We start from the raw sequence: 13,665 nt of genomic DNA on the forward strand, positions 1-13,665 counted from the left end.
CTGGGGCGCCTGGGTGGCTCAGTGGGTTAAAGCCTCTGCCTTTGGCTCGGGTCATGATCTCAGGGTCCTGGGATCGAGCCCCGCATGGGGCTCTCTGCTTAGCAAGGAGCCTGCTTCCTCCTCTCTCGCTCTCTCTGCCTGCCTCTCTGCCTACTTGTGATCTCTGTCAAATAAATAAAATAAATAAATAAAAATCTTAAAAAAAAAAAAAACAAAAAAAAAAAACCAGAAAGAGCCTGGATAGCACTCTATAGTACAGTGACCCTACCCCAACCTTCTGATCTCACACCTTTAGCAAGATAGAAATAAAGCTTCTATTTTGCCGAAGCTAAAAACCCGGTATCCTGGTAAGACAGGTGCTTTTCTGTTGTGTTTTGTGCCTTTATTTCTATTTCTGTCCAACTAAAAAGCCTATTGGTTCCATGTGTTATGAAAAGTCTTGATATTTTGATTTTGAAAACTATTCAAGAGGTTGACAAGGCAAGATCATGAAGATAAGGATTCCAAAGTTCAGAAGAAAAAAAAAAAAAAGTAAAATTCATCTTGCTGACGGTTAAGTTCCAAAACCGCTTTCTCCATTCTTATAACATTTTCCAGTGACTCAAGCTGCTGTACTTAAAAATTCTTTGGGGACTAAAATTTCAGCTACAAATACGCAGGACTGCTTCAAACACAATCACATGGAAGCACGTAAGGGAAAAAAAAACTAGAAAGAAAAGGAGTGACAGTTTGGCCTCTGACCCAAGAGGTAAGGCCAACGTGTAGGACTGAGTTTCAAGTCTACTGAAAACCTCCAGCCCTTCATGTAAGGGACAGAAGCCATTTCATCTGAACTTCAAATAACTGGCTAATAATGAGAAAAAATGTACAGCTATGTTACCGGATGAGTGAACTCATTATTATCCTATCTGGTACTCTTAAATCTCCAGGAGATGTGGAGTTTGAGTTCACTTGGATGAAACCAGCCTTTTCCTGTCAACAGAAACTCCTTTGTAAAAACATCTGCCATCTTGGGGCACTTCAGTGGCGCACTCGGTTGACTGTCTCTTGGTTTAGGCTGAGGCCATGATCTCGGGGTTGTGGGACTGAGCCCCACCTCAGGGTCCTTGCTCAGCAGGGAGTCTGCATGGATTCTCTCCCTCTGCCCCTCCCCCAACTAGCTCTTGTTCTCTTGCTCTCTCTCAAATCAATCTTCAAGAACAACAACAAACCTGTCTTTTCATTTTCTCAGGAAGGTTCATCTCAGCCTCTCTCTCCTCCTGAACTGGAAAGCCCTCATTAGCAAGAGTTTTAATAGACCCCATAAAATGATATTACCCATAGTGACAGCTTAATGCAGTAATTCCCCAATGTACTATTATGTGGTATTAAGACCCAATTCCCGGGGATGTCTCAGCCTCGAGCGCGGCTTACTTCACAGAGTCATGCATGGTCTTGCACACGTGCAAAAGGGCGTTCAGAATGACAGGGTCCTTTGTGGGTTCTTGCTGATGTCTACAAGACATTTAAAGATGACAGTAAAAGTTATGTCCACTCACAGCAATGAAGGCACGAGCTGAGTTTTTCCTTTGTTGCGTATATTTGAGATAAAGCATATTACTCAGTTGGCATTGGCAATGGTTGGTTTTAATTCTTCTTCCAATAACAATTACAAGCTTGCTTTTCTGCACATATTATAACTTCTCCTAAAATTACTGTAAATCCTACAAAATCACAGGAAAGCTGCTGCATTTCTTAAGCCAGACAATGGGCAAACCTGATTTTTTTTTTAACTATGTTTCTTCCTAAAGCTGTCTACAACCTGTCTATAACTGTGTTAAATGCCAGACAAAATTGTAATTTGGCTTTTCAAATAATACAGAAGGACAAGGTCTTATAACAAATCGTTACCTAAGTAAAGGAGGTATATTTGTTCTAAGCATATGGAATTAATCTTTTAGGAAGACAACCCAAGGAAAGCTTAAAACATGTATTATTCAAACAACGTCTAACTCAATTTCCCCAACTGGGGTTATTGAAGTTCCATCTTAACACACCTTATTTTACCCTATCTATATATTTAATATTTTAAGCAACTTTAACTTTTTAAGTTTAACTCTGTCTTAGAAAAAATACATGAAAACACCAATTAAACTAGTTATATTAAATATTGTCAAATATACTTAAATATACAAATTTTAAAATCAAAATCAAAATCTCTCTTCCCCATGCCACCTAGAATTATTTCCTGTACCGCCAACAGTAGGCTGTTTGGGGAAACACAGATGTAGTCAAAAGGAAAGCAATGAAATTTAAAAACCGATCACAAATCTAAGCACGGAAGATGGAAAGCTTTCTCGCTCTGCGACCTTGACAAGTATGACTTATTATCTTTTAGAATGTTACTCCCTAAGTAGTTAGTTCATTAACAGACGGCTCCTTCCAAAAACACACTGGAATACAATGTAGGTGACAGCAGGGCTCTGGCTACTCCTTATGACTCCGTCTGCTTAGGCACTGATTATAAACTTTTATCACGATTGCCCCTTTTAATGTGGTTTTCCTCTCTATGTTAGTTCAGAGGTTAAATGCATACAGATCATTAGGCCTCCAAGGACACAGAGTGACTCCTACCCACACACATCAAAGGGGCTCTGGCAATCCAAACTTCTGGTGACGCCCTGTTATACTTACTTGATAAAAACTTCCATGATGCATTTGCAAACCTCCACCCGCACACTCTCTTTTTGGAACATGTCCAGAAACGGCAGAAATTTTTCCTAAAAACAAACAAATAAATAAAAGCACTCTCCATGCCACTGACACAAGTTGCTGGAAGGGATTTGTGGGTCCCTTTTCCTTTGAAGCTCAGAGCAGAGAAAGAGCTGTTCATCTCTCTGAGGTGGGTCAGATGAGGACCCACGTGAAAGCGGGTTTGTGAAAGCTAGGAGGGTTAAAACCACTCACACGTGCCAGGGGTCAGGGCTGGGGCCAGTGAACACTAAGGGAACGATCTGAGCAAGCTTCAGAAGACCATGTGCTTCTTCAGATAACAACACACAAGGTGGGCTTCTGACTTTTTTACAATTGTATTGACCAGAGAAAGAAGAGCCAGTTGTTCAGAGTGGCCCCCACATTCTGACTCTATACTTACTAACTGTGCCACCTGACTCAAGTTACTCCACATTTCTCCAGCACCAGTCTTCCCATCTGTAAAGTGGGAATCATAACTGCTCCTACGTCCTAGTGGTGTTGTGAAAACGGTACGAGGCAATGCATGCAAAGATCTCAGCAGGTGCTTGGAGTATGGCAAAGCTCAAAAAAAATCAGAGGTCCTACTTTTAACATAAACAAGAAACAAACACAGTTCTGTGAGTGTTCATAAATGGAAACCAGAAGACACAGGGGCAGCAGGGAAGAGATTTGTACTTGCCCAAGGCAACGCAGCTGATGTGAAGGGGCAACATGCGATATTTTAAAATATGAGGAACGCATAAAAAAATGTCAACTGTCAGAGACTGAGACAATGAGGAGTTCGACCTATTTTGGAGTCTCAACGAGGCTGCATGTGTGATAGAAAGCAAGTGTCATATGAAAATCAGTGTGGGGGCGCCTGGGTGGCTCAGTGGGTTAAGCCGCTGCCTTTGGCTCAGGTCATGATCTCAGGGTTCTGAGATGGAGTCCCGCATCGGGCTCTCTGCTCAGCAGGGAGCCTGCTTTCTCCTCTCTCTCTCTGCCTGCCTCTCTGCCTACTTGTGATCTCTCTCTGTCAAATAAATAAATAAAATCTTTAAAAAAAAAAAGAAAAAGAAAAAGAAAATCAGTGTGGAAGAGGAAATGAGGAAGAAGATGTCCAGTCTGACTCCGAGGTTTGAGAAGCTGTAGGGTGTTCAAGAGAAGCACACATTCCATCAGCGAGGCACGAAAGAAATAAAGATAAATCTTTTTCTCTCACAGTCTGGGTACTCATTTTTCAAGCACTCACTAAATTGTTATGCCATAAATACTGAAGTTGTTTATACCAACTGCTTCCTAAAGGGAACTGTTAAGTATTTCTTTTGGCCTGGGGCATCATGAAAACATGACTGAGACACTGAGTGAACCTCTCACTCAGACACAAATTTCCAAAGGTAATTAAGGAACACTACTTACCACTGAGAAAAGAACAGAGAAATCATGGAAGTGGGCAATCACCTTCTTAATTATTGACTGGAGCTGCAAAACCAAGCAGGAAACACGTTATTAAATATTAAATAAGTTTATTTATTCATTATTAAATAAGTTTAATAAAACTTGGATATATTTTTTCAAGATTTTATTTCTAGGTATTCTCTACACCCAACGTGGGGCTCGAACTCACAACGCCAAGATCAAGAGTCACACGTTCACCCAACTGAGCCAGCCACGTACTCCGAAAGTTGGATATTTCTAAAAGGCGATGACCTTCTTTCATAATTTGAAATTACAATTACAATAAAGGAGAGCTGGATGTCTCAGGAACGGGAGATTACTGGGGGTAGGTTAGGCCCTGTCTCAGTCTTGAGTTTGCCCATCTTACTCTGCAGCCTTGGGGAAGCCACTTCTTACCCTCATCTTCCTCTTCCATAAAATGGAGTGTAAAGCAGTATCTTGTTTACGGTGAGGGTTAAATGGGATGGTTCATGTGACGTGCTTAGAGCAGTACAGTGTCTTTCCTTGGAAAGCTGTCTATTAAAATCAGCTACGAATATTTGGGGCGGGGGAGGGGCAGTAATTCATCAAAGGGCCCCAGAGCCATCACAACTACTCAACGTAGCTATTGCAGGTCAAAAGCAGCCAGAGGGACTTATGTGAACAAATGGGCAGGGCTGGTTCCAATAAAACTTTATTCACAATAACAGATGGTGAGCTACATTTCATATGGTCTATGGGGTGTACTTTGCAGACCCCTGTTCTAGCCCATCCTGGCCCTGTGTTTCTTGACTTCCGTGGAGAGGCAATGAATGGAGTTTACTGGCAGAGTCAAACATCACATCATTACCCGAGGATGGTGGCGCAGTCTCTAAGCTTGGCCCCAGAGAACCAGGCGCTGATGTCCACCACCCCTCTCCCTGAGATGCATACGGCCTTGTTGATGGAAAAAACCACAGGGGTGCGTCTTCTACGGAAAATATAAACACTTGCCCCTGGTTACTGTCAAGAAGAGAAAATTTACTGACAGGTGCTTTTGTTTATATTAAAAATGCTGCTGTTGAAATCATTTAACAAGGAAAATGCTCATGGTCTAAAAATAAAGTATTAAGCAGTAGGAGCCCTACTTCATAATTAAGTAGCTTACTAGGTCGGTCAAGCAACAGACTAATAAAGACGGCAAAACTGTGCCACACAAGGCTGCGAGGCAGAGCAGTGTGAGGTACTGGAGAGAACCGTTTCGGGAACCCTATCTACTGCAACTAATCCCAGGAAAACATGACATTGTTTTAATATTTAAGTCACACATAATACATCTCTCCCAAATTAGATGTTTTTCCCTTCACTACGAAAATGCTGAAAACCAAGAAAATTCAAAGAACATGTGACCAACAGCCACTTACTTGCCCCTCAGATTCTACAGTGACTAACATTTTACGACAAAGTGCTCTACCTCCTCGCCCACCCACCCAACTCATGGCAGAATTTGTAGACACGCAATCCATACACATTTTAAATTCGCCGATTTTTAATACGTTGCTAAATCGGCCTTACCGTTCTATGTAAGACATCTATTTTTTTCCCCCCAAACCATGACGAGTAGACTGCATGTTTCAGATCTATCACCCCTCAATACTTCATCTGAGTTTCCTAATCATCATACTCCCTGACACTTCTACGGAGCTGTATCAAATTCATGGAAGTTAACACTGAGAGACGCAAACACTTATCTAACTCAGTCATCCATGGTCCTTCCTGTCCACTGTCTCAGTATGTTCTCTATGGAATGATTTTTCCCTCTCTGCAGCATGGGGCCCAGTCCAGGATCACGCATTGCTTTCCATTTTCGTGGCTCTTTAGCCTCTGTTAATACAGAACAGCGCCTTAGCCTGTGCCCTTAATGAAAACGGTGGTTTGGAAGAATACAGGCGGATTACTTCATAGAATGTTCCTCAACGGGGGCATGACGACTGTTCCCTCATGACTTAATTCAATCACGCTTTCTCAATGTCAAGGCTACAGACAGGATGCTGTTTCTTCCTTAGGGTGCCCCACCTGCCGCCACACGTATCCACTGGCTCCTCACGGGTGACAGGACGTGTGATCAGCGGGTCAATGCCTGTCTGAGGTCTCCACTGTATGGTCACTATTTTTCCCCTGGCAGCTAAAACTCATTCTAGAAAGACCCAGAGGTATATGAAAATATTGCAGTCCTCCTCATACTCTCCCCCTAGACTGAGCATCGACCAAGCATTCGTGCCTGAAAATTGAGGTTTCGTGCCTGAAAATCGAGGTTTCTTATCTTTATTGCCTGTGATGGCTGCAAACAGAGACCTTTGAACGCTCATTTCTTCCCCGACTCGGTCAGCACCCCATGCCGGCCTTTCCCCTCATCAATCTATTCCCCCTAAGTTTGGACTCCTGGATTCGTACTTTACGAATGGATCCATTACTGTCCTTACATCTTCCAGTGCTCAAACCAGGGGCCCGTGAGAGCCCCTTCCAAGGTGCTCCTGTGTCCTCTTCGTGCGCCCCACCCCCATCAGTTTTCTCGGAGTACTTCTTCACCCCGTGACACAAGAAAATGTTCCTGTTCCCTGTGTCCCTTCCCTAACCCAGACCTAGAGTTAAGCTAACCCCCCACAGACCCCAGGCTGTTTCTTCTTTCTTGATACAACATGGCTGGTTCCAATAAAACGTTATTCCTGGGGAGCCTAGGTGTGCAGTCGGTTAAGCATCTGACTCTCGGTTTGCTCTGGGTCGTTGTGATGTCAGAGTTGTGAGATAGAGCCCAGCATCAGGCTCGACGCTTAGAGTGTGCTTGGGATTCTCTCTCCTTTTTTTTTTTTTTTTTAAAGATTTTATTTATTTATTTGACAGAGAGAAATCACAAGCAGACGGAGAGGCAGGCAGAGAGAGAGAGAGGGAAGCAGGCTCCCCGCAGAGCAGAGAGCCCGATGCAGGACTCGATCCCAGGACCCTGAGATCATGACCTGAGTGAAGGCAGAGGCTTAACCCACTGAGCCACCCAGGCGCCCCTCCCTCAAAAATTTTTTTTAAATAACTTTATTCACAATAACAGACGGTGGGCTACATTACATATGGTCTATGGGATGTACTTTGCAGACCCCTGTTCTAGCCCATCATGGCCCTGTGTTTCTTGACGATTTCCGTGGAGAGGCAATGAACAGACTTTACTGGCAGAGTCAAACATCATATCATTACCCGAGGATGGTGGCGCAGTCTCTAAGCTTGGCCCCAGAGAACCAGGCGCTGATGTCCACCACCCCTCTCCCTGAGATATTCACTGTTGACAGAGAGAACCACAGGGGTGCGTCTTCTAAGGAAAATATAAACCTCTTGCCCTGGTTACTGTCAAGAAGAGAAAATTTACTGACAGGTACTTTTGTTTATACTGAAAACACTGCTGTTGAGATCATTTTAAATCGTGTAAGACAAGGGGCTCACAACTCACACGGGAGGCTCTCCAGAATGCAGGCTAACCCCTAGGGTACCTTTTATAAATTGCTTCTAGATATGACAGAATTGTATAATGTAATTATTCCTTTCTCTCTTAGGAACGGACTGCAACGGATTGAAATTATTATGTTAAAGTCTTCAATTAAATGGGTCCCTAGGAGTCAAGGTCTTACTAAATATTCCTCAACAAAAATTCTAATGCATCTCAGTCTTCACATGTGCCCAAGATCCTGACGACCCACAAGGGTACGACCTATCTCTCTACACGCTTCATTCACTCAGTGATGCTTACCAAGAGCCTGGTGTGCGAGACCATACAATGTTTTCATCACCCCTAGAAAAATGTCAGATACTCAGTGCCTCCTCAATAAATTCTAAAGATGAACTATTTTAATTAGCAAATGGGGAAAACACCCTTACCAAAATGTTAGAATTTTAACCTTCTTACAAGAACATGTAATTATAATTCATTTTCTTCTGCTAAGTGAAGCTAGAAATTGATCCCAGGTAGTAAGTGCTAGAACATCATGTTATTGAATAAAAAACAAAATTTCAATTAGGTTGAAAGTTACTTGACAGTAAATGAACCTTCGCCAGACTCTGTCTTGGAGGGGGAAAAACCTGCTATCAAGGACATTACTGAGTCCACTGACAAAGCTGAAACATGGACTGTGGAGGAGACAGTATGAAGATATTAATGTTAAACTCTCTGGAGTCGAAAACCAAACTGTGGTTATATGGAGAATGCCCTGTTCTTAGGAAATATTCACTGACTTCTTCAGACGCAAAGTAGCATCACATATGCAACTTATCCTCAAAGGAGCCAGGAAAAAATTTACACACGTATTATGCACGTGTGTGTGTGTGTGTGTGTGTGTGTGTGTGTACACATGATAACAATAAAGCAAACATGGAAAATGTTCACAGTTGGTGAATCTGACTAAAAAAATAATGGGCGTTCCCTGAGCTATCCTTTCAATTTTCCAATAAGCTTGACTCTATTTTCAAATAAAAAGTTAGTTGAACTGGAAAACATAGGCCCCTTCCTTACTGGTGCCAAGCAGCTGGGCAGGGACAGCCCAAATCGCACCTCACAGCCACTCTGAGTGTAGGACTATGAGCCCATTTTACAGGCGAGAAAACTGAGGCACAATAAGGTTCAGCAACAGAGTAAAGGACAGATGGTGATGATACGGCAGAGACAAGATCTGAACCCAGGATTATCTGACTTTACAGTCCGACCCATGCAACATGCTTATGTGATTCAACAGCAGTGTGGAAATGACAAAGGCATAGCATTACCTGAGGGTAGGAGTCTTCAAATGCACGATCTGGAGTCATGTGCTTGATGACATCAGCCAGAACAGTATTCACCTCTCGTTTCTGAGGGGAGCGGGGAATAAACCTATGTTAGACACTGAAAGGCAGTCACTGGCCACTTTTCTGGGGCAAGGACTAATATCTTCAGAACATATCCCATACTCTCCAGGGAAGAGTTTCCAATCTTCTGCTGGAAATAATATTAAGAGAGAAATCCCACCCTTATCATTGCCCTGAAGGTAACTACTTCTGGACCAGGTCAGGCCTAAAATATTGTCCTCAAAGTTTCTGGGGTGATACACCGTCCTAATCGCCATCCCTGAGCGCTGGTAAAATTGGCTCATCCCAGGCCGCTCCCCCAGTGCTTGCAGAGGGCACAGCAAAGCATGGTGGGAAGTGCAGAGACTCAGCCCTAACAAGCTGGATGCTCACCAGCTGTTGTCATCTCTATCAGGGGTCGACCAACCATGGCCCAAATCTAGCCCCATGCCCGTTTTTACATGGCCCGATGCCAAAAGTGCTTTCTACATTCAAACCAAAAGAATGATACATCATGACAAAAGTTACAGGAGATTCAAATTTCAGTGTGCATCAAGTTTACTGGAACACACAGCTGTACCCACTCACAGATCGTCTGTGGCTGCTTGTTCACTACAATGAAGAGCTGGATACTTGGGACAGAGATCCTGTGGTCCACAACGCATCAAACGCTTCCTGTCTGGCTCTCCACAGAAAAGGTCTGCTGACCCCTGGTCCTTTTCACAGGAGTAAGGAAGCCTCCTGGCAAGGTCTGAGGCTGCACAGCTCACAGGAAAGGCATCTGGTATTTGTTATTTTAACATATTTGTATCACAAATATTGGTTATCTCAATAGTTGCCATTATGTTTACTCTCCTGCCTAATCCTCACTAAACTCCCGGGCATGGACATGTTTGTCCCCATTTTACCAATAAGAAAGTGGAGGCTCAGAGACGTTTAGTGACTTAGCTAGGGTCACACAGCTAGAAGAAAAAAAAATCTGACAATGGCAGTAAAAGGAACCAAAGCTCCTTGGAGAAATATCTGAGGCTGAATCTGGGATTAGAAAAACGCCGGGGAACCTGCAACATCTTGTAAGAGAAGGCAAGGAAGGCATCAAAGACTGTGGAGAACATGTGAGAAGGACTCAGGAGCCAACCTGAAAAGGCAGCCACTGGACAGAGAGGGGACAAGTGAGCATCAGTAAGAATAATGTAATTCAAGTATATTTAAATCCAAGTGCTCCTCAAGATACCAACAACTACAACTCACTAGTCACCTTTGGGATTGCTAAGGAATCAGATCCTTACTCTAAAACCAGGAAAGGAAAAGAAACAACCCAGCGGCAATCCTGCCTTTTCTGTGCAAACTGCACCTCAGGGTAACCAAACACCGACAGGGGAAGTTTCTATTGCTACAAGTATCCCAGCTCATGAACAAAGAGTTGATTGTAATTCCAAATATCACCATTTTGCAGCCCCTAAGAAATGGTGAGTGAGATGCAACGAGCTTCACTGGCCGCCCATGTATTAGAGGGACAGCCAGATACCACGAGCTTCCCAGGAGAACCTCCAAACGCCACCCACAGTGCCGAGAAGTCTTATCGGAAGCTGATGACGCCTCTAGAACCAACTGCTGATTGGCGGGATATACTGAGAACAGAAGGACACTGTCACCGGATACAACTGGCTGGTCCAGACTGGGAAACTCTTCAGGACGAAAGTCTGAATTTCATAAGTATGATCGCAGATGGGGGGGGGGCGGGGGAAGGCAAGGAGGAGGGAAAAAAGAAGAAGACTAAGAAGTCTACTGCAATGTACAGACTTTGTTTTGATCCTGACAACTGGGGACATCTGAACATTGACTGGTTTTTTTTTTTAAGATTTTATTTATTTATTTGACAGAGGTCACAAGTAGGCAGAGAGGCAGGCAGAGAGAGAGGGGGAAGCAGGCTCCCCGCTGAGCAGAGAGCCCAATGCGGGGCTCGATCCCAAGACCCTGGGATTATGACCTGAGCCGAAGGCAGAGGCTTTAAGCCACTGAGCCACCCAGGCGCCCCATGATTCTTAATATTAAAAGCAGTATTATCTTTTTATCATTAGGCTAAGATATTGGGATTTGGTCTCAGAAAAGGGAATCTTATATTTCACATGTATGTGCTGGCAGGTGAAGACACGGTGTTCGAGATTTGCTTTAGAATAACCCAGGGATGGGAGAAGCAGTAAACATGTAAATGACACAAGATCTGTCATGAGTCGGTCATTTCTGGGTGATGGGTCCAAGGGACAGCATATGTTTGAAGTTTCCAAAGTAAAGCATAAAACCAAAGTTGGACCAAAGAAACAAAATCAACAGAGCAGCATTTACATAATGCTGAAAACCAGGCCAAAACCAATTTACCGAGTTAAGAGGCCAGGACGGTGGCTGCCTGCGACTTCCAACGGACTGTGACTGGGAGCTGAGTTCAGGCGGCTCGGTGGGGGTATTCCCTACATCTTGGTCTGGACCATGACCACACAGGTGTAATTCCTCAAGATTCACCAGGTAGCACACTTACGACATACACATTTTTCTGCATAGAAGCTATACTTCAGTGTTTTAAAAGCCAATGACCTTTATCATTCTGGCAAGAGGATCTGAACCTGGTTCTGCCTGCTTCTAAGGTTGCTGTTACTTGACAAGCCCAGTATTTCCCAAACTGAGGTTCCAGTCTGGGCACAGGGGAAGAAGTCCCTTTGCTTAAAAAAAAAAAGACACACTCGTCAAATACGTGGAAATGCCACTGACTAGACCCCAGGGAGAGTCACGATGCGTTTTAGCAGGGAAGCGTCCAAGGTTTCCTCCGGTGAAAAAAACTTCACCACTTGGTATAATGGAGCATTTCCCTAATTTACACGCGAGCACTGGGCACACAGTAACACTCCAGCACACTGTCACATAAAGGACACAATTCTCATAAGTTAAGGACAATTACTACCGTAAAATGCCTCGATGCCTCAGAGAACCTTGCTCATAATAGTAAACATGAATAAAAACCTCACTCTTCCAAAAACAACAGCACAGGCCACACGTACCGTGAAATGCTTGCACGTGTACTCGACCCACACTTCGGCACAGTTAACGTAGTCCTGCGGAGGAAAAGCAAACACGTCTTTGTGAGAAGAACGCCCCCCGCTTACGGTGAAAACTCATCACGCACAAACCCCTTCAAGCGCTCTGGCAATTCAAAGAGAGACGTGATAGGGATTTCAAGACTGGTTGGTTCATCTCCAGGAAAGTCTAGCCTGCGGGTGTATTGTATCCTAAGAAGCGAGTTCTAGAAATACAGAAGTTGCATGAAACTAACATTCTGGAAGGGCTACTTGGGTGAAGAGAAAAAACTGGGAAGTGGGTGCCTGGGTGGGTTAGAGCACCCAGTGGGTGCCTCAGTGGGTTAAAGCCTCTTCCTTTGGCTCAGGTCATGATCTCAGGGTCCTGGGATCGAGCCCCGCATCGCATCGGGCTCTCTGCTCAGCGGGGAGCCTGCTTCCTCCTCCCTCTCTGCCTGCCTCTCTGCCTACTTGTGATCTCTGTTTGTCAAATAAATAAACAAAACCTTAAAAAAAAAAAAGAAAGAAAACTGGGAAGAACTCAAAGGCAGTGGAATAAAAGTCACAAGTCTGGGCTGCACCTCAGCTGAGTTATTGATGGTGGATCCTGGCTGAAGACCAGAATTAAATGTGATTTTTGCATGTTCTGAGGAAAAAATAAATAAATAAAACAACCAGGCTTCCTACCGTTGAAAAAGAAACCATTTTTCTGATTGAGGGGTGATGTGTATGTTGTCCTAAGGGTAAGAAAGCACTGAAGATTTCAGGTAAGAAATTAAATGTTCGATTCGAGTAGCAGGGAAGACCCACGGAGAGGCTATGGGATGGTCATGGAAATGGCAGGAACAGTCGGATACAGCGCCTGTTCCAGAAAACACTGGGGTCGAGGGGGAGTAGCGCTAGAGGAAAAAGACCGTCTGTGAGTGTGTCTCTTCTGTTCCTATATTTTAAGGAAAAGAAAAAAATGGGGAGAGAAGTAAATAGTGATCTCGTTCACACAAGAAAAGCCAGGAACATCTGAAGGTCTGACAGGAAAGCTGAGAAGGCCGTGTGAAGTCAAAGACTGAACATAACCATGAGCGTGACCTTTTGATGCAAAGTTGCCTGGAAGCACTCACACCCAGGCCCCACACGCCCGGAGGCTTTGGACTTAAACACGTGCTTTAAATATGTTGTTCGGTTCGCTGACTAGAGTTGGGTTAAACAGAGTTTAGTTTATAAACTGAAGTTTAGTGAGGGTTTTGCTAAACTTTAACCTAGGTATGTGATTTGGTAAGTTAAGTTTCTGAGTTTTCTAAATTAGGCCAGTATTCTCTCTCTTTTTTTTTTTTTAAAGATTTTATCTATTTATTTGACAGACAGAGATCACAAGTAGGCAGAGAGGCAGGCAGAGAGAGAGAGGAAGCAGGCTCCCCGCAGAGCAGAGAACCCGATGTGGGGCTCGATCCCAGGACCCTGAAATCATGACCTGGGCCGAAGGCAGAGCTTAACCCACTGAGCCACCCAGGTGCCCCAAGAAGAATTATTTCTTAAAAAAAAAAACAAAAACACCCCAGATATACGATTAGTCAAAAGATAATTTTTTAAAAGGAAAGAATGTAACTGCAGA

The 13,665-nt window shown here is 43.8% G+C and overlaps 1 protein-coding gene across 2 annotated transcripts in view; it reads right to left on the minus strand.

Moving 5' to 3' along the window:
- The window catches only part of VPS35L (VPS35 endosomal protein sorting factor like), a 116,525-nt gene that overhangs the window by 42,608 nt on the left and 60,252 nt on the right, over positions 1-13,665 (minus strand). For both annotated transcript variants that reach the window (XR_004281861.1, XM_032328016.1), the window contains exons 18-22: positions 12,042-12,095; positions 8,932-9,012; positions 4,132-4,194; positions 2,674-2,759; positions 1,414-1,494 (exon numbers count right to left, since the gene is read on the minus strand). Coding sequence is in view for 1 of the 2 variants with exons in the window: in XM_032328016.1 (XP_032183907.1) it covers positions 1,414-1,494; positions 2,674-2,759; positions 4,132-4,194; positions 8,932-9,012; positions 12,042-12,095 (365 nt within the window). In the remaining variant the exon portion in view is untranslated. The remainder of the gene's footprint in view (positions 1-1,413; positions 1,495-2,673; positions 2,760-4,131; positions 4,195-8,931; positions 9,013-12,041; positions 12,096-13,665) is intronic.

Source organism: Mustela erminea, chromosome 20 (genome assembly GCF_009829155.1).
Source record: "Mustela erminea isolate mMusErm1 chromosome 20, mMusErm1.Pri, whole genome shotgun sequence".
Classification (NCBI taxonomy): Eukaryota; Metazoa; Chordata; class Mammalia; order Carnivora; family Mustelidae; genus Mustela; species Mustela erminea.